Raw genomic sequence first — 26,425 nt, 5'->3', positions numbered from 1 at the left:
TGTATATGAGCTGACGTTCAGAAATACATGTAGGAATCCAGTACTGAGAATAGAGTAATGAAAATTAAAGCTGAGCCAGACCCTGATGAAAAGAGAGAGGAGGAGGAAAAAAACAATGTTTTGGGGATTTAAAAAAAAAAATAATTCTCAAGAACCTCCTACCTGCTAATTACATTATTTAGTGCTCAGCCAGAGTTATGTTATCTACTATAGAACTACTGGGCCATCTTTAATATTGAATGGAACCTGGGCAAACATTTTCTTGCCCCCCCCCCCCCCCCCACAATGCAATTTCACTCTTCACCTGCTCTGAGATATACAATAAATAGTAGCTAAACTCAAAATCAGTTTACAACAGCAGATCATGCAGCAATTGCAAAGTACTACACATCCTTACCCCTCAATGGTTGGTTGCTAGAGGTTACTGCACATCCTTACCGCTCACCGATTGGTTGCTAGAGGTTACTGCACATCCTTACCTCTCACTGCTTGGTTGCTAGAGGTTACTACACATTATTACTGTTCACCAATTGGTTATTAGAGGTTACTGCACACCCTTATCCCTAAATGATTGGATGCTAGAGGTTACTGCATATTATTACTGTTCACAGATTGGTTGCTAGAGGTTACTGCACATCATTACTTCTTACTGATTGGTTTCTAGAGGCTACTGCACATCATTATTGCTCACTGATTGATTGCTAGAGAATTACAGCAGATCACTACTGTTCACTGATTGGCTGCTGGAGGTTATGACACATGGGAGGGTGATGGGATCAGTGGTAGTGGTGGGGGATGGGTTCAGTTGCAGTGGTGGGGGGATGGGATGAGTGACAGTGCTTGTGGAGGGATGTGATCAGTGGCAGTATTTGGGGGGGATGGGATCAGTGGCAGTGCTTGGGGTGTATGGGGTCAGTGGCAGTGATAGATGGGGATGAGAGGTGACATTTCTACATTGACTACCAATGTAAGAGGGGATTTAAACTGACCACCAATGTAATGGGGAATTATGCACTTACCACAAATGTAAAGGGAAATTTACAGTGACAACCAATGTAATGGGGAATTTTACACCAACAACAAATAAATGTCTACACTGCCCACCAATGTAAGGGGGAATTTACACTGAGTACCAATTTAGGGGGGCTTCTACATGGACCACCAATGTAAAGGAGGATTCGACACTTACCACAAATGCAACTTAGGGATTTTTTACCGACTACCAATATAAAGAGGAGTTTCTACAGTGGCCAGCAATGTAAAGGGGATTTACAATTACCACTAATGTAATAGGACCATTCACAGTGACCACCAATGTGCGGAGGGATTTACACTGTCCACCAATGTAAGGGGGACATTTACTGACCACTAGTGTGAATGAAAGGATTCTACACCAAGCCCCAATGTGCTGAGAAGGTATAAAACTGACCACCAATGTAATTGAGACATTTAGCCTATGTTCACAGTTGTGCATGTTGGGAATCATTGCAAAATCACTTTCATGACACCACAGAAATATGCTGCCCTTTAGCAAATATACAGCAGTGCCACTAATTGTTAATGACACTCTCACGCATCTGCTGATGTGCGCTTTTCCACATGCACAAAAATTCACCGTGCTGTGGCTCGGTGTGATTTTGAAAAAGGGTCAGGGACTTTATTTCCATATTTCTAGCGCATAGAGCAGACCATTGAAATGAATGGGCTGCCCTACACGTAATGTACAACTTTATCCACCCCAGCTGTACACCTTTGCATCCTAAATTTCCTTGCCAACCTCTGCATCCCAAACCTCCCCTATACTCTTCACTCTAATCCATCCACCTTAACTATACATGCCTCCTCTGCTCATCTTTTCACCCACCTTCCTTATCTCTCTATGTCCCCTCCTTGCTCACCTGCGCGCGCACACACACACACTTTGGTTAAATTTGCAGAACAAGGCTGATGGTTGGCTCAGTGACCACAGTTGCAGACAAGACTTTCAAGCATGCCCCTGTTTACCTCCCCAGTGAGCAGCATTGAGCAGAGGTGATGGTGGCTGAAATGGAAGTGGGGCATAATAGACATATGAATGCCAATGATATTTACATATGAATGCCCCCCTCTATTTATATATCATTGCTGCATTCTATTTACATATGAATGCTGATTATTTACATGTGAATGATGACATGGTCTGCATGAGAGTCATGGCAATAGGGCAGAGATGGGCAGAATAAGTGACAGCACTTCACACTGAGATATTGGGGCACAACCTGGGATGAAGACTTCAAGGGACAAGGGAAGGTAAACTGGGACAGTTGGTAAGTATGGGGCAGCTACATTGGGTCCCACAACAATAGCTGGGCCAAGGGCAGCTGGGCCCCTCTTTAAAGATGGCTCTGTAGAACTATAGAAGAGCACTTTGGCTGAAACCCTGGTTGGCAGATCCATCATCAAAGACAAATTGGTACAAAATCCCTTATGACCATTGATGAATTTGGCATCAAAGACAAACTGGTGCAAAAATCCCCTACAACAGGTCTTTCTTCCTTTAGAAAAAACCTGCTATGAACATTTCTCTTCCCCATCCGCTTGTGACACACCTTCAAACCCAATTTCAGAGTTTAGTTATGTGCGAATGTGACATTTTGCTGTACCTTTACTTCATAGACAGGATTCCCTCCGCACCTTTTCCAGTTCTGAGTCACTTTGTAAGACGTCGGCTTCCACTAAGCGTGCCCCATCCCAAATTTATTTATCGATCCAGAATCACATGGCTGAACCTTTACGTGCTTATTGTGCACAATGGAATGTGGAATTTCAGACACAGAAGTTTTTGCTGAGGATTGGGAGTCTATGTGGAAAGGGGTTTCCAGATGCTCTTGTAATATACCAGCATTAGAGAAAGTGATTTCAAGATGGTATTTTACTCCATCTCGGTTAGCTAAATTTATACCAGATTATGACTCCCAGTGTTTTAGAGGCTGCTCTCTAGAAAGTACGATGCTCCACATTTGGCGGTCCTATCCAGTGGCCTGCCGTTTGTGGACTAAAGTTTATAATCTTATTAATTCAGTTACGTCCATTAACCTCAAAAAAGATCCTATTGAGGCCTTACTTTTTAAGCCAATTTGTGACTTACCTCGCAAATCTCACTCTTTGGTCAATTTTTTTTTATGGCTGCTAAGCAGACTATTGCTGGTTCTTGGAAATCCCCTACTCTGCAGTTTGAGTAGGTCAGGTTCAGAATCCAAGGTTGCTTCATCAATGAAAAATTGGTGGCGGTGTTGGAAGATAAACATGATAAGTTTCTCACTGTTTGGCAACTGTGGGTAGATTATGATCCGGTTTCTCGCTGTAACACAAAACTTACCAATCCCTAATGTGTTGGGTTTTGCCTCTCCATTCCCCTTATGTGGGGATCGTGTCTCCCGTCTCCCCCCCCCCCCCCCCACCCCTTGGCGAACTTCTTTTCTCTGCTAGCCTGTTTCTTCCTTTTCTCTGTTCCTTTTTCTCTTCTTGTTTTTCTGTTTTCTATGGTTTGGGGGCCCCTTGGTCCTCTCTAGATCTACCGTTCTCTTTCCTTCCATATAGTTTGTTTATATTAGACCTATTGTCTACCATTTATTGTTGTTATTTTAGAGGTCTGTTATTCTCAGAGACAACATTGCTTCATGAGGGCATGACTCTCTATGTGCCTTCGCTATGTTGCTTTTTTGTATGTATTTCTTATACCTCTGCATGTGGTTGTTAGGCTACTGGCCCTATGCCTTACGTAGTGTTACTTAGACTCTACTGCGGGTCTTATATGGGTATCTAAGTCTGTTGTATGATGTCTCCCTTTTTTGTTGTCTGTTATTACTTTGTATCATATGACTTGTAATGGTTTGTATGTTACTTTCAATATGCGTAATAAAATCTTTGGTAAAAGAAATAACTTCCACCCTTAACAAGGTTATAAATGGATACTTAGGTTTAATCCCAATGGACAGGAAACACAGGAGTACATGACAACCACTGGATTGAAAGCAATTTTCTGATCATTACAGGGAGGTTAGTGTAGCATAAATGTAGGAGTAGAATAGTTTGATCAGTAGCTGAGATATGACGTGATCTGTAGAAGTAGTTCAAAAGTAGATATAGTTTAATCCTGTGCAGGGGCGGACTGACCATTTAGACACTCGGGCACTGCCCGAGGGCCTGGGGTCAGTAGGGGGCCCCATGAAATGCCCCTGGTACCTTTCATAGTCTTTTTTGGGTGTGGTTTGAGTGTGGGTGAGGACACAGGGGCCCCATGATTTCCTATTGCCCAGGGGCCGCATGAGTTGTCAGTCCGCCCCTGATCCTGTGTTATAAGTATTCCTTAACCACTAGCCTACAGGGCACTTATACCCCCTTCCTGCCCAGGCCAATTTTCAGCTTTCAGCGCTGTCATACTTTGAATGACAATTGCGCGGTCATGCACCGTACCCATAGGAAATTTTTATAATTTTTTTGAGACAGATAGAGCTTTCTTTTGGTGGTATTTAATCACCTCAAGGTCTTTTATTTTTTGCTAAACAAACCAAAAACCACTGAAAAAAAAGTTTTTTCTTAGTTCTTGTTATAAAATTTTGTAAATAAGTGATTTTTTTCCTTCACTGATGTGCGCTAATGAGGCTGCAGTGATGGCCACTGATAGGCTGCACTGATGGGCAGTGATGAGGAGGCACTGGTAGGTGGCACTGGTGGGCATTGACAGGCATCACTGATGGGCACTGAAAGGCAGCACTCATATATGGCACTGATAGGCGACACTGATAGGCGGCACTGACTGGCACTGACAGGCGGCACTGATGCACACTGATAGGTAGCACTGACTGGCATTAATAGATGGCACTGACTGGCACTGATAGGTAACACTGAAAGGCAGCTCAGATGGGCACTGATATGTGGCATTGATGTACACTGGTAGGCACTGATATGTGGCATTGATGTGGCACTGATGGGCACTGGCAGGTGGCAATGATGAGCACTGACAGCTGGCACTGATGGACACTGACAGGTGGAACTGCTGGGGCTACACAGATCATCAGTGCCCTGATGATCAGTGCACATGTCCCCTCTGAGTAAAGCTGAACTGGCTCTCCTCACCTCCTGAGCTATCAGCGTGGCAGCTCGTGAGGAGAGAAATGTTAATTGGCATTTTCCTATTATGATCAGCTGTGATTGGAGACAGCTGATCACATGACCGAGCCGACATCTTCGACTCTTTCCGTTGATCGGTGATCAGCTGTGTCCGAGGGACACAACACACCACCGATTGCCGCGCTGCGCACTCACGGAGCCACCCATGTGCGGTTAGAATGGGAGGACGTCATATGACATCCTCCCAGAATGAGAGAACCGCCTTGCGCCCATCATAACCTTATATGGTGGGCGGGAGTTAATCAGTCAGAGACATGTTTTTAACTTCTTGCCGACCAGCCACTGTAGAAATACGGTGGCAGGTCGGCACGGCTGCGCAAAACCGTGCATTTGCAAAACAGGTAGGGTGCCTGCCCTACCCATCCCGCCGATCACGGCTGCGGGTGTCAGTCGCCAGGTCACGGCTGGTCATTACCTACAATTAGCGATTAGCGGCAATCACTGACAGAGAGGACAGCTCCAGTGTTTCTGTCAGTGCTTTCTGTCAGTCCCCTGTCAGCTCCTGACATGCTGATCCGGAGTTTATCTCTCCAGATCAGCGTGTTCCCCTGCAGTACACCCCCCCCCCCCCCTAGTAAAACACTCCCCTCACACAGCTAACCCTTTCAGTAAATAAAGTTAACCCCTTCCTCCCCAGTGCCATTAGTACAGTGTCAGTGTTTTTTTTTTTTTGCACTGATCACTGTATTGGTGTCACTGGGGATGTCAGTGACCCCAAGTCAGTTCCCCCCCAGTGTCAGAGTGTCTGCCACAGTCCCGCCATAAGTCGCTGATCACTGCCATAAGTCGCTGATCGCCGCCATAAGTCCCTGATCGCCGCCATTATTAGTATAAAAAAAAATTAAAAATCCCAGTATCTTTCCCGCCATTTGTAAATGCTATAACTTTCGTGTAAACCAATTAATTTACACGTATTGGGGTTTTTTTTAGCAAAGACATGTCGCAGAATGCATTTTGGCAGATATTTATGACGAAATTTGATTTTTACATTTTTTTCTTACTGGACATGTTTTATAGCAAAAAGTCCAAAATATTGTTTTTTTTCCTCAAAATTGTCAGACTTTTTTTTTATAGCACAAAAAATAAAAAATGCACAGGCGATCAAATACCACCGAAAGAAAGCTCAATTTGTGGGAAAAAAAGGATGTGAATTTCATTTATGTACTGTATTGCATGACCACACAATTGTCCGTTAACCTAGCACAGCACTGTATAGCAAAAAAATGGCGTAAATTGCAGTATCTATACCATAGTTTGTAGACGCTATAACTTTCACACAAAGCAATCAATATACACTTATTGGGATTTTTTTTACCAAAAACATGTAGCAGAATACATTTTGGCCTAAATTTATAACCAACTTTGAGTTTACTATATATTTTTTATAGCTGAAATTAAAAAATATCTTTTTTCTTCAAAATTTTTGGTCTTTTTTTGTTTATAGCGTGAAAAATAAAAAGCGCACAGGTGATCAAATACCACCAAAAGAAAGATCTATTTGTGTGAAGAAAAAAAAAATTTAATTTGGGTGCAGCATTGCATGACCGCGCAATTATCAGTTGAATTAGTGCAGCGCCGAGTAGCAAAAAGAGGCCTGGTCATTAAGGGGGGTAAATCCTCAGGAGGGCAAGTGGTTAATTAGCATTTGAAAGGACAGAGCAAGCTTCTAGACTACAGTTAACACCTAGTTGCCAATAAAACTTTCTCATCTATGTAGCCAGATTGCAACTTTCTTGAACCTAAAAGAAGAATCCTAGCCATTTCAGCTACATGAATCAGCAAGAGACAGGGAGAAGGCTCTGAAATGTCTGCCAGCTTCGATTTATACTAATAGATCAGAGGAACCTATTTCATCTTTCATAAAAGCTAAAATATTAGTTGCAGAGAGATGAAAATAATTATTTCTGATTGGATACATTTTAGGCTAAATGTACATGTAAAACTGTATTTGTAGCCTAAGTAGAATCCCAGAGAAACACAAAAAATGGTTATATGGTGCCTGATTGCAACATCTGAACAGTGATTGGTACTGTCACGATCGGACTGACATGCTGGTGTAGGAAATCCTACCTTGACCCAGTGACCTGAACCGTTCCTGGCCCATTTGAGATTGGGCCCTTCAGAACACAGAACATCCTGTGGGCTGGCCCATAACATCCTCCAGAGTTGATTGGCCAAAGGCTAAAGTTCAGCCCACATCCATATTTTAATAAATTGAGGGCATGGGATATGGTTGGTGTGATTCATATGGAGCCAGTTCCATTTGACTGGTGAATTGCAGACTTTCTTTTGACTTGCTTCAGTCACAGGATAAATCTTGGTAAAAGTTTTTTATTTCTGTTTTTATTCCCCTTTTATTTCATAGTGAATAGCCAATTGTGTGTCTTTGTCTTTTTTGTATTTGTTGTAATTCCTTTTTTCTTTGTAAATATTTTATGCACTGCCCACGTTTGGGATATTAAATCATAAAATTAATAAGTGACTTCTACTCATACCTCTAGAGAGATTGCTTTATTGTAGTGTTTATGTGTTTGGTGTAAGTTCATTGCCAATCTGTATGCAATTGTGCTGCGTGGTGGCAGATTGCATGCAAATTGTAAAGTAGCAGATCTGCCAGACAGAGATCTGTGTGTGTGTGTGTGGCTGCTCAGCAAACCAGTCTGCAGACAAACTGTTGGGTAGTGGCAAGCTACCGTTTCTTGTGTGTTTGGTGTGGGGGGGTGTGGACAGTGAAAGAGTGATTAACACCAGGGTTCTAGAATGTAGGATAGCTGGAGGAATGCTAGAAGGGTGTGCTAAGTGCTAGAATGCTCCCCAACCCTTAGAGTACAGCAGATTGTATATACAGTGCCTTGAAAAAATATTAATTCCCCTTGAAATATTCCACATTTTGTCATGTTACAATCAAAACCGTGACTGTATTTTATTGGGATTTTAAGTGATAGACGAACACAAAGTGGCACATAATTGTGAAGTGGAAGGAAAATGATTTAAAAATTTTTTACAAATAAATATCTGAAAAGTGTGGCGTGCATTTGTATTCAGCCCCCTTTACTCTGATACCCCTAACTCAAATCTAGTGGAACCAATTACCTTCGGAAGACACCTAATGAGTAAATAGAGTCCACCTGTATGTAATTTAATCTCAGTATAAATACAGCTGTTCTGTGAAGCCCTCAGAGGTTTATTAGAGAACATTAGTGAACAAACAGCATCATGAAGGCCAAGGAACACACTAGACAGGTCAGGGATAAAGTTGTGGAGAAGTTTAAAGCAGGGTTAAGTTATAAAAAAAATATCCCAAGCTTTGAACATCTCAATTCACCATCCGAAAATAGAAAGAGTATGGCACAACTGCAAACCTACCAAGACATGGTCGTCCACCTAAACTGACAAGCTGGGCAAGGAGAGCATTAATCAGAGAAGCAGCCAAGAGGCCCATCGTAACTCTGGAGAAGCTGCAGAGATCCACAGCTCAGGTGGAAGAATCTGTCCACAGGACAGCTTTTAGTCATGCACTCTATAAATCTGGCCTTTATGGAAGAGTTGCAAGCTGAAAGTCATTGTTGAAAGAAAGCCATAAGAAGTTCCGTTTTCAGTTTACGAGAAGCCATATGGGGGACACAGTAAACATGAAGGTGCTCTGGTCAGATGGGACCAAAATTTTAACTTTTTGGCCTAAAAGCAAAATGCTATGTATGGTGGAAAACTAACATTGCACATCACCCTAAACACACCATCCCCACCGTGAAACACGGTAGTGGCAGCATCATGTGGTGGGGATGCTTTTCTTCAGCAGGGACAGGGAAGCTGATCAGAATTGATGGGAAGATGGATGGCGCCAAATACACGGCAATCTTAGAAGAAAACCTATTAGAGTCTGCAAAAGACTTGAAACTGGGGCAGAGGTTCACCTTCCAGCAGGACAACGACCCTAAAAACTCCTTTTCAGCACATGTTTGCAGCGCACCTAATTGGCTCATAGCAGTGCGTCTTCTGCTACTACTAGCTACTTACATTAATAGCATTTGTAAATAGGTGTACTTTTTTTAAGTACAAAACTGCTTGGTGCTTTTATATCTGATTGGAGTTCAGCTTTAAAGTTGTCCATTTGACAAAAACAATGTTTAGATATTTGTACTGTATAAATGAATTACCACATTGTAAAGTGTGTTCCATTTGTGCATGCTGCTGAAAATTGACTTTCATTTTGTTCTTGTAGTACAATAGATGCTGAACGTCCAGTGGTGTGACTCACAGCCGGAGTACATTGATGGTCAGTTGCTTGGCACTTTGTCCATTCAGAAAATGTCTTCCATTCTTTTAACAGAATGCAAGGCTCTCTGTGATTGGAGGAGGGGAGATTGTGACATTCATCTGCACCTTCAGGAGCTTCAGGGGACCCGTTGCAGGAAGAAAAGTGGAAATACTGGAATTTATATACAGAGAAGAGGGACGCAGATGCCTCCAGGCCTCATCTCAGTCATTTCTGTCACATGGAGAGATCTCCAGTAGCAGTTGCAGATAAAGAGTGATGGATTGGAAACATTTGGGAGACCATTTATAGCAGACCACAGGAATGTAAAGAATAACTCCGCTGAGGATAAAGAGCACAACGTAGAGATACTCCAGCTGAGGACTGCCAATGATGGGTGCCAGGACTAGGTACACAGCGGCAATAAGTACAATAACCGGAATGATGATCGGAACCTGAAATAAAAATAATGTCATGGTTATGGAGAGAACCAGATATCTCCTGCTTTCATTAAAATATAGGGTGGGTGAAGCAAAGAGATTTATTACAACTCATGATAAATTACACTGATGATCAGTAAGAAGAATGCTCTTTACACTTGAGGTCATTGAGAAGAATTACCCACTTACAGATAGCCAAAAAGGTCACTGGTGCGGAGGGAACTTATCTAAAAGCCAGAAATTGCTCATTGCTCAAGGAACCTCTAGCAACCTCAGGAAGAACCCTGGTTGAGAAACCCTGCTCTAGCAGTTAGGATCTGTTGGATGTGTAACACCCTCTAGTGTACATAGGTTTTTTTGTATAGTTAGAGGCTTGCTAGAAGGTTGGGTATGAGTCAGCTTGGGAGTGAGTCAGCGAGGTTACTTCAGATTAAGGCTGAAAGGCTCTGCAGGTCAGTTCTCTTATACCTCCCCCTGTTCTAGAAACATGGAGAAATTTCTAGAAGCCAGTGGGCGGGAGTGAGGAGCGGCTGATCTGTATACATAAGGGAATCTGGCCAATCCCCAGGCAGGAGGCCTAGCATGGTGGCTAGGTCAGCTCTTAAGAGAGAACCTGGTCAGCAGGGGAGTCGGGTGGAAGATAAAGTGAGGAAGCGCTGCTGGTGTGGAGCCTGGGAGAAGAGTCTGCCTACAGGCTGAAAGTTGGACAGAAGGACCTCCACTTTCCCACAGTCTACCAGAGAGAGACAGACTGTCGGCAGGGATGGAGCCAGCCCAGTGTAAGGCCTAAATCAGCTTTAGCCTTTAAAGCTACAGGAACAGAACAGTGTGAGTACCTCTACACCCCCTGGGCCAAAGAAGGGAAAGGGTGATCAGGTGCAATACCAAACTAGTTTTCCCTGGGACTGCTTAATTTGATTTACATCTGGGGTCTGAGGAGGTTCATTTATGGGTACCAAGTGCTCCTTGGAAAGACTATGTGCTGATCTTTCAGAATAAAAGAGCCACTCCTGAAGGAGTAGAACATCCAGGAGTTGTTGTTTTTGTAATTTTGCTGGGTTTTTGTCCTTTGTGTGTCTAAGAAGTTACCCTCCAAGTTGTTTAAGTTCCATTTGGCATCCCATATACCCCTGAACCCCAAATAAAAAAAAAAAAAAAAAAAAAAAGCTCATGGACTGTTTACTGACTTTGGATGAAAGTGTGAAAAATGTGTGTTGCCTGGCTGTGCAGAGCTTAGGGGGACCCAAAAACTCAGCGGTCATCAAGAGGGTAGATGTATGTGGGGGTGCTGGGTGTAGGGAGAATGTGTGGAGAGAGCTACAATGGGGGTGAGGTTGTTGTCTTTGGTGGGAGATATTGGATGTGGGCAGGATTTGTTGAGTAGGGGATCTGGACTCATTTATTTGCATCATTGCGTATGGTCTCTTTATATTCAATTGAAAGCTAACATGAAGCACTAGTCATACAGTATTGAAAGGTATAATAACTATGACTTATGAGCAAAATTATTGAACTTCGTACGGTTCCTGCATTTTGCACCATTTAAATAAAATGAATAGCAAATAAATCTTCTGTAATATAGAAGAACAAAGATTATATAAGGGAACTATGTGTAGTCAGAGATGCTCTGGTTGGCCCACAAGAGCAAGATAATCTCTTTAAGGAAATTATCTGTAATGTAGTACCATTACTCTCTTCGGTTCAATTCACTTATTTCTTGCTAGCGGATACAACTAATGAGCGGAACATTTTATGACTTACTTTATATGGTCTGGGAATATCCGGCTTCTTAATCTTTATATATATAAGACCAAAAATCGTTATACTGTAGAACAGCCAGGCTGTAAAGCTGAATGTAGACAAGAGAACAAGATTACAATAATCAGAATATATCACGGCAGATACTTAAATGTCCGGTTAGAATAAAGCACATTGGTGTACAGAACCAGTAAAGAAACATCCATAGCCATCATAAAGCTACCCAAGGCTAAAACTTTTCCATAAGGACATTGTAGTTTGTGCAGCTTGATCAGACCCTGTCACTATATAAAAATTGAATTAAATAAAGACAACTATTAAAATAATTGCTTTAATAATTATGTCTCCAGGGAATGGTGAGTGGAATCTTCGTTCTCTTGAAAATTTCAGGGCACTGCTGTGATTCCTCCAGACGCCCACTATGTCACTATTCTGTTCTGTAGTGACATTATAGAAAAAGAAGTTGTATTGCAGCAGTACCTAGAGCTCTTAGGAGAGCAAGAGTCCACTCGTCACCCAGCAAAAAAAAGTACGTTTAAAAATTCTTTTACAGGGATCAACCTGCTCAAAGAGGCACTAGGAAATGTTTCTAAACAAGTTCAATAGCTCTGGTGAGGCAGCTCTGCACAGCAAGGTTTCCTTCAATGGGCACCCAACAGTAGCTCAAACCATAAAAATACAGAAAGGACAGCCAGAGTAAATTTGGGTAAAATGCATTTTAAGGGCAACACCACTCCACCTTCATCGTGGCTACAAGAATGAGCAAAAAGCAGTCATAATGATGAAAAACTATGGCTAGACATGCATATAAATATATATGCCACAAAATCTAGAACATCACATTATAACAGCAGACATGTCACATGAACTTCAAATGAATTATAGAATGCGAAAAGATACAAATGATATACATAGTAAAAACATCCAAAAAAGAAAGTTATTATCTAATGTACAGATGTCAAACTCAAGGCCCGCAGGCCGAATCCAGCCACTTAGGCCATTTCATATGGCCCTCGCACCTCTCCTGCAGCTGCGGCACCTCTGTCGTTTTTGCCTTCACCTTGTCTCAGCTTTTGGCAGCAGAGAGGAGAACAGAAATTCTTCACCAATTCCTGTGCTTCTCCATGCAGCCACGTAGAAGCTAGTCTCAGCAGCTGGCAGCAGAGAGGACAGAACTCCTCCTGAAGATCCTGTGCCTCTCTGTGCAGCCACCGCAGCCCTCGTCTCTACCTCCCTTGATCTCAGCATTCAACAGAATCCGGCAGCTCACTCCATCCCTCCTCTAGTACTTCTCCTGACCCTGCACTTTCTGCTTCCCAATTCCATCCCAAGATTCTTCCTGGCAGCATCACAAGGTAAGGAGGTGCACTGTGATGTAAGGGAGGGTGAGGGACTGTTTACTTCTGATGGTGGGGGGTTCCTGATATCTGATGTAAGGGATGGTAGGGTGCTCTGGACATCTACTCTTACAGATATAGAAGGTCCTTTGAGGCCAACCATAATGTTGATGAGGCCTGAGATGAAATTGAGTTTAACACCCCTAATCTAATGTAAACATTTATTAAATTGCATCACAAAGAAAATGAGCAAAAATGTACTGAAACATCTGTTGCAATAGTGTAAGTAATTGCCTATTAGAACAAGTACTTAAAAAGTAAGTAATGAAACACAGTAAGAGACCAAGCTGCTAAAATAAAAATAATTGACTCCTAAAATCAGTTAAAACATATTGAAAGACCATGCTGCTGAAATAAACTGGTTTTATTTGTTTTATTTCAGCAACATGATCTCTCAAGTTTTTTTAAAAAGTGTTAAAAAGTGTTATTAAACACTTAAACAGTAAAATCAGTATGTATACGCAGTAAAGCATGCTTGTTATACTCACTGTGGAACCCAAGGGATTAATCTTCCATATTGTGTAAAAAGTCTGTTTGATCCTGTCTTCTCTGATCCTCCCCTTCTTCCACAGTCCCCAAGTCATCTGCTGATAGTACAGAGCCCTAGGAGGCACTCTGCACATGCTCAGCTTGGTATATATTGCTAGAGAGGTTTTTTTTTGTGGGGGGGGGGGGGGGTGCATGTGAGCACAGTGCCAATCAGCAGGGTGCTAGATTATTTTGCATTTTAGGAAAGATTTGCCACCCCCCACCCCTCCAAAAAAAAAAGTAAATTAATAAAAAAATTTAAAATCAGTAGAAACTATTAAATCAACTAAATATGAAACTGCTAAATTTCTTTTAATTTGCAAAAATAAGTGCCATAAGATGCCACCAGCACCAGAATCAGTGTCATGGGCGGACTGTATCTGTGGCTGGCAGTGGCAGGCTGACAGTTGCAGTGAGTGGGAGGATGATGGATCCACACTCTGACAGATCCTAGACTGGAATTCCCCAGGCAAGGGGGGGGGGATAAAACACTGCGACATCCCAGCCCACACACACACAGATCAGCAGGCACTAGAAGAGCAGGCTGATGATGTCATCACTCACAGACACATTGCACATGTGATGGATATCCAGCTGGCCGGGTCACACTCACACAGACACAAGACATCATAGTCAGACATTACCTTACTCCGCAGGCACAGCTCCACTGCTGATGAATGGGAAGAGAAGGGCTGAAACACCACAGTGATCAGCAGCCACCAGCCGGCTTGCCGTAAGGGACTGAGTCTGAGAGGAACACTGGAAGGAGCGGCAGCTCAACTGCTAGACTGGCCACATTCATTCATGACGTGGCAGCATCGCACACAGAGAGAGTAGCTGCCTGTGCTGCGCCCAGGCGTCCCTAGGTGGCACTGCTGCCTAGTGGAAGCACCAGTTCTGCCAATCCAGAAAGAGAGTTTGGTGTTATGAAGCCTCATAGGACAGTCAGTGAAAAATACAGACTCCTCCTACAAGCTTTTACCAGTGCTCGGCTGAACACTGATGGAAATCACAAGACTGCTCTAACTGCTGATGAGAAAATGTATTTAGCAGTTTATATTTACTAAAATAATTGCACTTCCATGTTCTGTGTACTGTGAGAGACCAGATATAGTGAATGCAGGGTCCTGGGTTTAGTAACACTTTATCTGATTTTAGGAGTCAATTAGTTTTGTTTCAGCAACTTGGTCTCTTAATGTGTTTTAGTTCTTAATTTTAGTACTTGTTCTGGCAGCCAGTTACTTCTATTTCAGCAACCTGATTCCTTAGTACTTGCACATTTTCTATTTGATGCAGTTTATTATATGTTTACATTATACATCATATCATCTTTCTTTATTGGATGTTTTTACTGTGTATATTGCTAGATTTTGTGGTTACTATTCATATACAGGGGCGGACTGACCATTTGGGAACTCGGGCACTGGCCGAGGGCCCGGGGTCAGTAGGGGGCCCCATGAGATGCCCCTGGTACCTTTTCATAGGTTTTTTTGGGTGTAGTTTGAGTGTAGGCGAGGACACAGGGGCCCCATGATCTCCTTTTGCCCGGGGGCCCCATGAGTTGTCAGTCCACCCCTGTTCATATACATATCTAGACATAATGTTTCATCATTATGACCATATGCTTTTTGGCTATTCTTGTGGCCCTGATGAAGGGGAAATGGCATTACCCCCAAAACGCGTTGGATGGTTTCATATGACTTTTTTTTTATTGACCAATAAATTATCGTGAACTCTTATCCGATTATGGTCTTGCTTTCCTATCTGTATTTTTATGGTTCTTGTGCAGGGTGGCTTTGCTTTATTATTTTAATATAGGGACAGGGTCGCTATAAAGGTAAGCACAGATTATATTATATACGATTGTTTAATCATCTAAAGATGAATAGGTCAAACTAAGCTTATGAAAATATTGTTTGGAGAAAAACAGGTGAAAAATTCCAGCTTTACAGATTGATTTTCAAAAGATCTCTCTTAGATAAATGAACATTTCACTCATAACTGGCCATTTCTTCAGACCAATGACCTATGTCTTTGGATGGTCAAATCTCAGGTCATACTGGCAATTCTGGCAACCCTTGCCAAAGGAAGAATCAACAGGGTGCAGATGCCACGTTTCCTAAAGGAATTCACAGCTCTGCTGGCTGAAACATCTGAAGGATGAAAGAAATTCTGGATGAAATGTATTCACTTACCTGAAGAAGTTTACGATAGTGCTGAAATCTCCTGGAATGATCATTATTAATGAGATGACTGTTGTGAAGATCAGGGCTGGGGATGGTGTGAGCCGCTTCACATGAACCATTGACAGAACATCAGGCTGCAGATGAAATTTCGGTATTATAAAAAGTAATAATAATTCTAAATGATGATATAATAGTATACATAGAAATAATACTTACAAAATCTAAAACTAGCATCACCATATACAGTAAACAAATCTGATTAACTATATCTAAGGCAATAGACAGAGTAGGAAATGGTTAGAACCCCTTTCAGGGTTTTTTTGCCATTTGTCTCGCATTGATTTACATTCACTTCTTGTCCTTTAGGCACACAAGGCATTCAGAGGAAATCTCTCCAATGTGAATGAAATGCACTCTTGACAGTTGCCACCGCAATCAGTGTCCTTATTGGAAGAGTTCTCTTCTATTCCTGTTCCTGTTTTTTTTCTCTTTCTCAGTGGTGGTCAACTTGCTAGTTACAGGGATCCTTCATCGTGACCCATGACACTGGTATGTATGGATCATAAAATTATTTCATACTGTATATAATTCAGTTAAACCAAATGCAAGCTCAAGACAAAAATATGTAGCACCCACCTAGTTAGCTAGAGGAACTAGCTAATTATGTTTTAGTTAGAAGGGCTGAGTAGCAGCCTGGGTGATAGTCAGAGGGTCAAATTTGGGTCAGGGCTGAGAGGCTCTGCAGATCAGTTCCCTGATACCTCCACCTAATCTAGAGACTTGGAGAAGTCTCTAGAACTCAGTGGGCAGGGTTGAGGAGGGGCTGGTCTGCACACTTAGAAGACTCTGCCCAATTGCCAAGCAGGAGGCTTGGCATGGGGCCAGGGCAGCATTTAAGTGTGACTGAGCCTGCAGAGCAGCAGGAGAGTTCAGGTGGAGGATGTGTGCACAGGCTGAGATGCAGGAGCCTGGAAGGGGGCCCAATGGGAAGGAACCTACCTAGAGGCTGGGATCTTGGAAGGAAGATCGCTCAGCCTCACTGGCCCCCCGAGGACCACCTATGGAGCCAGCCCAGCAGAAGACCTGAAAGCAGCCACCTACCTAAACCAGCTTACAGGAAAGAGACTGAGTAATACTACACCCCCTGAGCCAGTTAAGGGGAAAAGAGCACTCTGATGGGAAACCTGATTTAGCTCCTTACCTGGGACTGTTTCATCTTAAAGTGGCAGGCACTGGATCCCATTGTCCAGGGATTCCCTGAGGCAGCTGAATAAGAAGAGGATTATCTGGGGTCTGGGGTGGTACACCGGGAGAGACTGGAGAGCCCTCCAAGAAGAGTTTTGCTGCGTAAAGACTTGTAGATACTTGCTAGGAAGTTGTCCTCAGTTTGCAGTTCCCTTGGGCATCCCATAGACCTCTTCCCATCCAATTTCAATTCCCCTAATAAAACTAAAAACCAAGCTCGAGAACTGTTTTACTGTCTCTGGAATGTAGGTCTGAAGAAGCGTGTTGCCTGGCTGTGCAGGACTATAGGGGGCCCAAAATCTCTAGTGACTCCTAAGGTTGTAGTGCTACATATGTAATATATTGCAGCTTACCAGTCCTTAGATGTTGTAGCTGCATTAGATCTCCATTTTTGGCTTGAATCTGCCAATAACACCATTCCTGACCTAAGGTGACAATGCTGACCTGTTTCTATGGAGCAGCAGTGTTTTCACCCTAGAGTTGGACTACAGAACACCTCCCTCTCTCCGCTTCTCAAAAAAATAGGGGGAACGTGTTCAGTTGTCCACAGAAGTTAATTTTGAAAAATTCTGATAACAGTCAGGAGAGAACACATTTGGATATGGAGACAGGAGCGTCCGGTGGCCAGAGCGATGCCACACTTGATGGAAGGATTACAACTGTTTGAAAAAAATTATTATTTTTTTTTTTAAAACTACTGTACAAATTGAACCCCGCATTCTGGTGAACTACCACGGTGCTGTGGAGCGCTGTGGTGGTTCACTGAGTCTTCCTGTCAGTATATCTGCTTGCCCATGCATCCTGTATGGGGAAGCAGATATATTGACAGATCTAAAGGAGACCTGCATGGCACCAGCAATCTAGTGATCACTGGTGCAATGGTTTACAGGCTCCTGCAACAAAAAATAATAAATGCACATTTTTTTACCTGCAAAAAAAATGTGCATTTATTATTTTTTGTATAAAGGTGAACTTATCCTTTAATTGAAAAAGCTGAAGATAGAAGCTGATTGGCTACCACACATAACTGCACCAAACTCTGAGTGTGCCATTTTTAGTAAATCTCCCCCTATGGAACAATGGTACAATAATTTTAAAAATGATTAGCATATTTCACATTTTGCTTTGTTTGGCATTACAAACTGAAATCTTACGTTACATTTCTACAAAAAAGTCCATAGTATAAAAGCAGAGAAAGAAAATCTCTATAATTCTTATATTTATGTAAAAATAGAAAATTGGAAAGTCCTCACTGTATAGGCATTAACGCCAAAACCAGTAAGACCCCGGTCACACTAGGTGCGACTTGCAATGCGATTTACCATGACATGTGACTTGCAAATCTCATGGCAAGTCGCACCTAGTGTCCACAATTAAAGAGGTCATATTGGTGCAATTCTGACTTGGTTGGAGCTGCACCGATTTCTGAAGTAGCACCTCAAGTCGGAATACCATTCGACTTAAAATTGTGTGACTTCACTGGAAATCACACGATTTCAAAGTCGGATCGGTGTGACCAGGGTGTAAACAAGCTCTGATGCAACCAACTGCCTTCAGAAGTCACATAATTAAATTAATGGAGTCCACCTGTGTGTAGTTAAAATGTCTCAATCATCTGAAAAAAAATCTCAGAAATACCTCAAAACAACTAAAGAAATGGCAACATGAGGATCGTGATGATGTCAAAACAAGCCTGAGATAAAGTTCTAGACAAGCATCAAACACAGGAGAAATCAGGAAGAATTAAAAAGACCTACCAAATGGCCCTCTCTGGCTGCCACATAGCACAAACGGCCCCCACTGAAGAAGGTTCCATTGGCTGAACCGAAAGTAGAAAGTGCCACCCCAAGAGATATAATCCAAGTCCAGCTGCCCAGCACCTTTAGCCTAAGATAACAGATGATAATGATAAAAACAAGACATATGGAATAAAGTGTAAAAAAAAAACATAGAAACAACAAACACATCTCTGCAAAACAAGCAAGTTTCCTTATGTAGCACCCTCCTACGTTAGCTAGCAGGAGCTAAACTAATGGCTAGAGAGTAGCTGATCAGCAACTCAGGTGAGATAGAGGGGTAAAATTCTGGTCAGGACTGAGAGACTCTGCAGGTCAGCCCCTCTGGAATTTCCCCCTGCTCTGAGGCTTTTATAGGAGGGCCTTGGAGGTAGTGGGTGGATCTGAGGAGTGGTTGGATGCACGTTTGAAGGTTCTCAGCCAATCCTCAACAGGAAGCTTGGCAAGGAGCTGGACTCTCTTAAAAGTGTAGGAGTCTGCTCAGTAGCAGGAGTGTGGTGGTGGGAGAGGAGTGAGAAGCAGGAAGATGTGAGGCTGGAGGAGGAAGGCTGCCAAGAGGCCTAGTGGGATGGGGCCTGCCTGCGAGCCTGGAGCTGGAAAGGAGGAAAAGTCCAGAAAGGATACAACAAAGAAGAGAGGAAAAGGGGGGAGAGAACAGCAACAAAAGAAGGAGAGAAACATAGGAGAAGGTATATACAATCTTAGCTCAGTCCCATTATGCAAAGAAAAAGAAGCTGTTTTGGATTTGGGGCTTAAATTCGCACCTATATCTAATCTGAACAAATTCCAGACGTACAGTATATTGATTTGAATAAATATGTTAGAACAGGGGTGGGCAACTGTGGCCCTCCAGCTGTTGGTGAACTACAAGTCCCATCATGCTTCTGCCTTTGGGAGTCATGCTTGTAACTGTGCAATGCCTCATGGGACTTGTAGTTCTACAACAGCTGGAGGGCCACAGTTGCCCACCCCTGTGTTAGAAAATTAAATATTAAAAAATACTTTGCATCCCTCCCTGGTCCTACGAATATGGTTGTTAGTGGAAGAATTCACCATGATATGATTGAGAGCGGTTTTAGGAATAAATCCACTTTTAATCCTATTATTTCAGCAAATAAAAATATTGAAGTATTTAAACAAATGGTAAGCATGGATTTGAAAAAACTAGAGATTAAAAAACAAAGAGATGAATATATAGTACAAGGGCTTGAACAGCTAGAAGAAAAGAAAAATATAATTATAATTATTCATCCAGCTGACAAGGGTGGTGGGGTGGTACTCTTAAATAGGGAGGATTATGAAGGTGAGATGGAAAAAGTTTTGAGCAATGACACTACATATGTAAATATCAAAGGGAATTCAACGAGAAGATTGAGGAAGGAGTTAAGTGGTTTAATCACTAAGGATAAAAATATGAGAATATTAAATGAGAAAGAGGCTAAATATTTTGTCCCCATTTGTTGTAAAGTTCCTATATTTTATTATTTACCTAAAATTCATAAAAGTTTGACTCAGCCTCCAGGTAGACCCATTCTCAGCCTCAGTACATTCTAGAACTGGAGAAATACGTAGATATATTTTTACAACCCATAGTTAAACAAAAACCGGCATATCTTAACTACCTGCCGACCGCAGATAGCCGAATGACGGCTGCACTGCGGCCGGCCAGTTCTGGGTGGACGTCATATGACGTCCTCCCAGAACGCGCTCTCTTGCGTGCCCCAGGGGGCGCGCACCCGGCGATCTCCGTGATCGCTGTGTCCTACGGACACAGCTGATCACGTGATGTGGTAAAAGGCCAATCACAGCGGCCTTTTACCACGTGATCAGCGGTGTCCAATGACACGCTGATCAGAGGGAAATGCAAGTGCCAGTTCTCGGCTGCACTTTCCTCACGCTGTCAGATCGTGAGGAAAGTACTGCCGAGAACCGGCAGTTGTCAGAGCGGGGATCGACACCGATCATCAGGGCACTGATGATCAGTGCCCTGATGATCGGTGCCCAGCAGTGCCACCCGCAAGCTCCGCCCACCTGTGCCCAGCAATGCGCCCACTAGCTCCGCCCACCTGTGCCCAGCAGATCACCCACCTGTGCCCAGCAGTGCACCCACCTGTGCCCAGCAGTGCACCCACCTGTGCCCACCTACCTGTGCCCACCCACCAGTGCCCACCCACCAGTGCCACCAGTCAGTGCCCAGGGGTTGTGCCAGTCAGTGCCGCCAGTCAGTGCCGTCTATCAGTACCCATCATCAATGTCACCTATCAGTGCCGCCTATCAGTGCTGCATATTAGTGCCGCCTATCCGTGACACCTCATTAGTGCTGTCTATCAGTGCCGCCTATCCGTGCCACCTCATTAGTACTGCCTATCAGTGCCCTTTAGTGCTGCCTATCAGTGCCCATCAGTGCCGCCTATCAGTGCCCATCAGTGCTGCCTCATCAACGCACATGAGTGAAGGAGAAAAATTACCTATTTGAAAAATTTTATAATAGAAACAAAGAAACTTTTTTTTTTTTCAAATTTTTTGGGCTTTTTTTATTTATAGCGCAAAAAGTAAAAGTGCCCAGTGGCGATTAAATACCACCAAAAGAAAGCTCTATTTGTGAGAAAAAAATGATCAAAATTTCATATGGGTACAATGTTGCATGACCGCGCAATTGTCAATCAAAGTGCGGCAGCGCTGAAAGCTGAAAATTGGCCTGGTAAATAAGGGGGTATAAGTGCCTGGTAGGCAAGTGGTTAAGGATGGACAAGATGCTATTGATATTATTGAGTATATGGAAGGGGGGAAAGACATCACATTAGCTACCATAGATGTCAACTCCCTCTATACGAGTATTAGACATGAGGATGGGGTGAGTGCAGTTAAATGGGCCCTCAGGAGATATACAAATATTGAGAGGAAGCAAAGGAAAATTTATTATACAGTTACTAGAATTTGGTATGCATAACAACTACTTTTGGTATGGAGGCAAATTTTATATTAAAAAAAGAGGTGTAGTAATGGACGCGAAGTTCGCACCAAGTCTTGCAAATATCTTTATGTTAAGATGGGAGAATAACCAGATTTTTGGAAAGGAATGGAAAGGATTAAAACTATGAAAAAGGTTTATCGTTGCCACTTTGTAATCTGGGAGGGAAATAAAGATTTGTTTAATGATTTCATGTTATATATAGATACTAATCCCTACGGCCTAGGGTTCTCTAAGTTTATCGACACTCAATCAGTCAATTTTCTGGATTTGAATATTTTTCAAGAGGATAACAGCTTTTACACCAAAACCTATTTTAAAGTTACAGATCAGAATGGATATATTCCAACATTTAGTTGTCATCATCCTCTTTGGACTAAGGGAGTCCCAAAGGGGCAATTTTGCTGGATAAGAAGAAATTGTTCAAGGTTAGTAGATTATATTGAACAAACCGAATTAATTAAATTACATTTTGTTGATAAAGGTTTTGATTCGTAAGAATTAGAAAAGCCTAGATTTGAAGTTAGCAAAGGGTACATAGGAGGTAGAAGAGTGAATAAAAGTCTAGGGTAAACAGAAAAAGAAAAAGTGGAGTATGCATTAATTTCCAACTATAGGTGTCAATTTAAAGATATGGAGGCAATCATTAAGTAATACTGGTCCATTAAGAGAAGGGATAGAATTCTGGGTCCCCTACTCCCTAAAAAATTACCATTTCGAATTAAAAGGTTTCTTTCCGTGTAGAAAATGTAATATTTGTAGAACAACAAAAATAAAGCAAGAAAGATTGATAATTTCATATCTCACACGATGGGCAGGGAATATAATGTTAAAAAATGTATAACATGCACCACCTCATGCGTCACATGCTTCTTAGAATGTCCCTGCAAATTTCAATATGTGGGCCGCACTACAAGACAGCTATATGTTAGATTGAGACAACATGTGACCAATATTAAGAAAGGGAAAAAAGATCATAATTTATTGAAACATTTTAGGGATGCGCATAATCATGACCCTTCTTTTCTTAAATTCTGTGGAATAGATACAATAGAGAGGGATAAATGAGACTAGAGAAATTTCCAAGAATGAAACTTTTTGGATATATGAGATCGACACCATGAAACCAAAGGGGTTAAATGTGGATTTGGATCCTCAATTGTTTCTTTTCTAATACTTAGTTTGGGAATCTAAGTTATATCTGAGTTTGTAGGGGTTATCGGTTTAGTACCACCCTTATCCAATACATTATGTACAGTCTGAATCTGGGATTACTGGGATGTGTTAGCGTGTTTTATTATTATTAGCCTTTTTCCCCCCTGCTTTTGAGATAGATACATAGACTATATATGTATAATTCAGATGGTTAGTAGTACTCATAACTAAAATCTAGTACTCTTGCCTGTATCTGGGAGATAGTTCCCCCTCTTTGGACGTTCATGTATGATCTGTCATTGATTTTACCTCTGTCACATTCCTTTTTAGAGTTAAATAGCTCCATCCAGGTTTGGGAGGTTTCACATTCTTTCTCGTAATACATTGGTTTTAAAGGGGGGCTATTTATTGAAGGAGAGTATTCTTATGTATTCTAATTGGGGGTTGTACTCAATTGGGATTAGTAGGAGGATGTCTCAGTTTTAGTGGTAAATTTGGCCTGTTTCATAGAGTATATTGCTTAGGTGTAATTTGTGTTTTTACCACAAGATGTCAGCTGGAAGAAATTTCTAATGGGCCATTTGCAGGTTCATGTTTGTGATCCGTTTAAAGAATATTTAATATCTGTCTTATTATTACGTTTTAGGATACTGTTTTAAGTATATAGATTGTAGGATGTATTTGTTTATTTAGTTTACATTGTAGCACCTTAGCCCTCTTATAAGATGAAGATCTAAGGAGAAGTGAGGGCGGTGTGCAGTGTATTTAAGCCGGCCACACTTCTGACGGATACATGCTTTGACAAAGTTGTATTGAAGAAACGTGTCATAAAGTGACATCCAATGCAAAGCTGGAAGTTGCGTGGTGGCCATTTTGGAAGAGGTCCGGTCCTTTGGAATTTGTACCAATGCTGATGTACATAGTACAAATTGTAAGCACTTTTTTATTGAACAAATTTCATTGCCTTGATATTTTACACAATGGCTGCCTGTTCTCTTTGATTTATATATTCTGATGAGAAAGATTATAGTGATATTAGAAGAAGACCCCAATTGCTTACAACCTGATCCCCTTGTAGTTGGGTAAGGTGCATGGACTGCATGGTGGTGGAGTATATATTATTATTTTTTTTTTATTTCAGGTACTTATATAGCGCCATCAGTTTATGCAGCGCTTTACATATATATTTTACATTCACATCAGTCCCTGACCTTTCAAGGGGTGTACAATCTAAGGTCCCTGTCAGGGATCGGTGGCTCTGCCGCGCTGCGCCGGGCGGTGCATGCGCAGAACACCGATGGACCCTAGCCAGCGAGCAGCGGGACCTAGGCGATCGCGATGGCCACGCATGTGCACTCGCGATCGCGGACACGTGCCTGGCACCAATGACAGCGCAGGGCGGGCTATTTAAACAGGACAGGAGGTATGTCAAATTGCCGTTTGGTCTTATCTGCTCTGTTCCTGATATTTGATCCTGTGAATCTTCTGTTGCCAACCTCTGCATTGTTCCTGACCCTGCTGACCATCTCCTGTTTAACCCCTGGCTTGCCTGACCATCCTTCTGCCTGATCCTCTGTACCGCGCTGCCCGTTAATTACTGAACCCGGCTTGTGACCCTGACCATTCCCTGCCTGCTCCTCCGGTACCTCGCTGCCTGCACATTGCTGACCTGGCCTGCCTGACGTTACCCAGCCGATCCATCGATCCCACACGGATCTGTCCCTGTTACTAGGTCTGCCAGCCTCTTTACGTCAGGCTCCTTTCCCCGCACACCTCTGTTGACGCTCTCTACCATTGCCGGACGTACTCAGGGGTCGCGACCTGGTCTCATTCTGCTCCAAGTCCATCCCCACGATCAGGGGCCCTGGTGAATAAGCAGATTGGGACTTAGACCCTGTGCCCTGAGGAACCCCGTGCTGTGGGCTGCTATAGACGCCGCCAGGCAGTGCTTAACAGTCTCTAACTCACATTCACACATACAAGGGGCAATTTAGACAGGATCCAAATAACCTACCAGCATGTCTTTGGAGTGTGGGAGGAAACCGGAGTACCTGGGGAAAACCCACACAGGCACAGGGAGAACATTCAAGCTCCAGGCAGGTGGTGCCATGGTTGGGATTCGAACCAACGATCCTAGTGCTACCAGGTGGAAGTGCTAACCATTTAGCCACTGTGCTGCCCATATATGATATGATTTCACATGATTCGTGATCAGTGGATTGGTAACCAGGGAGCACTGTGTGGCATGTTTTGAAGTTATGTATAACATCACACTATATGCAATTCAATCTCTTAGAGGGAAAGGTTGTTCATGAGGAAGGAAGTTGAAGGAAGCATTCACGTTTTGGAAATTCAGTTTGAGCAAGCTATGTACCCTTAGAGGGTAAGAATAGGCATTACAGTAACAAGATGTGGAGTGACACTTGGTGGAGTTTTTGTTGGTTTTGAGCACTTTAATTTAAGTAGTTTGTAGTTTAATTGTAACCGTGTAACAAAGATAATGCACTATGTGTGGTTTATATATTCTCTTTGAGGATCAAAGAGGAAGAGGAGTTCACCATTTTCAAGATCTATAAATAGAGAATACACACGTTCTGGAGAATTAAGAAGTCATGTGTGGATTTTCATCAGAGTGAGTACATCTGAACCCCCTGGGTGGATAGGAGAAGGAACACTTTGGTGGGAAACCAGATTAGCCCTCTGCTAGTGACTGTGCACCTCATTTAAGAGAACAGAAGCCAGATCCCCTGCTCAGGAAGAAAACCTTCAGATTGCTGGGTGAAGAGGATTTCATCTAGAGTCTGTGGTAGAACAACTGGGGCTGCTGGAGCTAGACTGTGTGTCAGAGAAAAGAAGCTGTGAATAGTGCACAAAGTTGTCCTCAGACTTCATTTCCCTTGGGCATCCTATACACCCCTTACCCCATCCATGTTTAATCCCCTTAAGAAAATAACAAAACCAACACGCAAGGCCTGATTTCTGTCTGTGGGTGAAAGTTATGTGGAAAATACTAATTGACTAGTCGTGTAGGACTATAGGGGGACCCAAATTCATCAGCAATCCCTAAGGAGGTAGTGCTACACTTATGTTTTAGATCTTTAAAAATACTGCAGGTATTTAAACTGTTGATTTGCCAGAAATCCAATGTGCTTCTAATTTCCTGTATGGGCTGACAAAATAGTGTCTTTGCTGAACTAAAATCCCAAGCACTCTCGCTGGACTATAGAAGTCTACCTATCCCTGCCCCTCTCTGTCTTTCCCAGCAATATGAAATATGGCTAGCTTCTTCTTAGTCTTAGTCAATGGATGCAGGTTGAATTTGCTGGTTTTGGCATGATAGCCTGGGGGGACAATGCTGTTCCTCCATAGATGTACAGCATGAATGAGTGTTGTCACCCTAGGACAGGAATAATGTAACTGGCTGGTTCACCAGGTGAAAATATGGAAAACAAAAGGAAAGTCACAACCTTTAAGGATTGTCAAGCTGCAATGTATATATATATTTTGTTTTTGAGATGAATT

The 26,425-nt window shown here is 42.5% G+C and overlaps 1 protein-coding gene across 1 annotated transcript in view; it reads right to left on the bottom strand.

Moving 5' to 3' along the window:
• Nucleotides 1-8,335: 8,335 nt before the first annotated feature.
• LOC149441428 (b(0,+)-type amino acid transporter 1-like) overlaps nt 8,336-26,425 on the bottom strand; it is a 30,268-nt gene continuing 12,178 nt past the window's right edge. Inside the window, exons 3-6 of the mRNA XM_089657358.1 lie at nt 18,739-18,868; nt 15,746-15,870; nt 11,629-11,716; nt 8,336-9,882 (exon numbers count right to left, since the gene is read on the bottom strand). Of these exons, the coding sequence (XP_089513484.1) occupies nt 9,652-9,882; nt 11,629-11,716; nt 15,746-15,870; nt 18,739-18,868 (574 nt within the window). The 3' untranslated portion in view covers nt 8,336-9,651. The remainder of the gene's footprint in view (nt 9,883-11,628; nt 11,717-15,745; nt 15,871-18,738; nt 18,869-26,425) is intronic.

Source organism: Staurois parvus, unplaced genomic scaffold, assembly GCF_062004578.1.
Source record: "Staurois parvus isolate SC_StPar_1 unplaced genomic scaffold, SC_StPar_1.0 ptg000985l, whole genome shotgun sequence".
NCBI lineage: Eukaryota > Metazoa > Chordata > Amphibia > Anura > Ranidae > Staurois > Staurois parvus.
The sequence above is the reverse complement of the archived record's forward strand: the minus strand, read 5'-3'. Positions and strand labels throughout refer to the sequence as shown.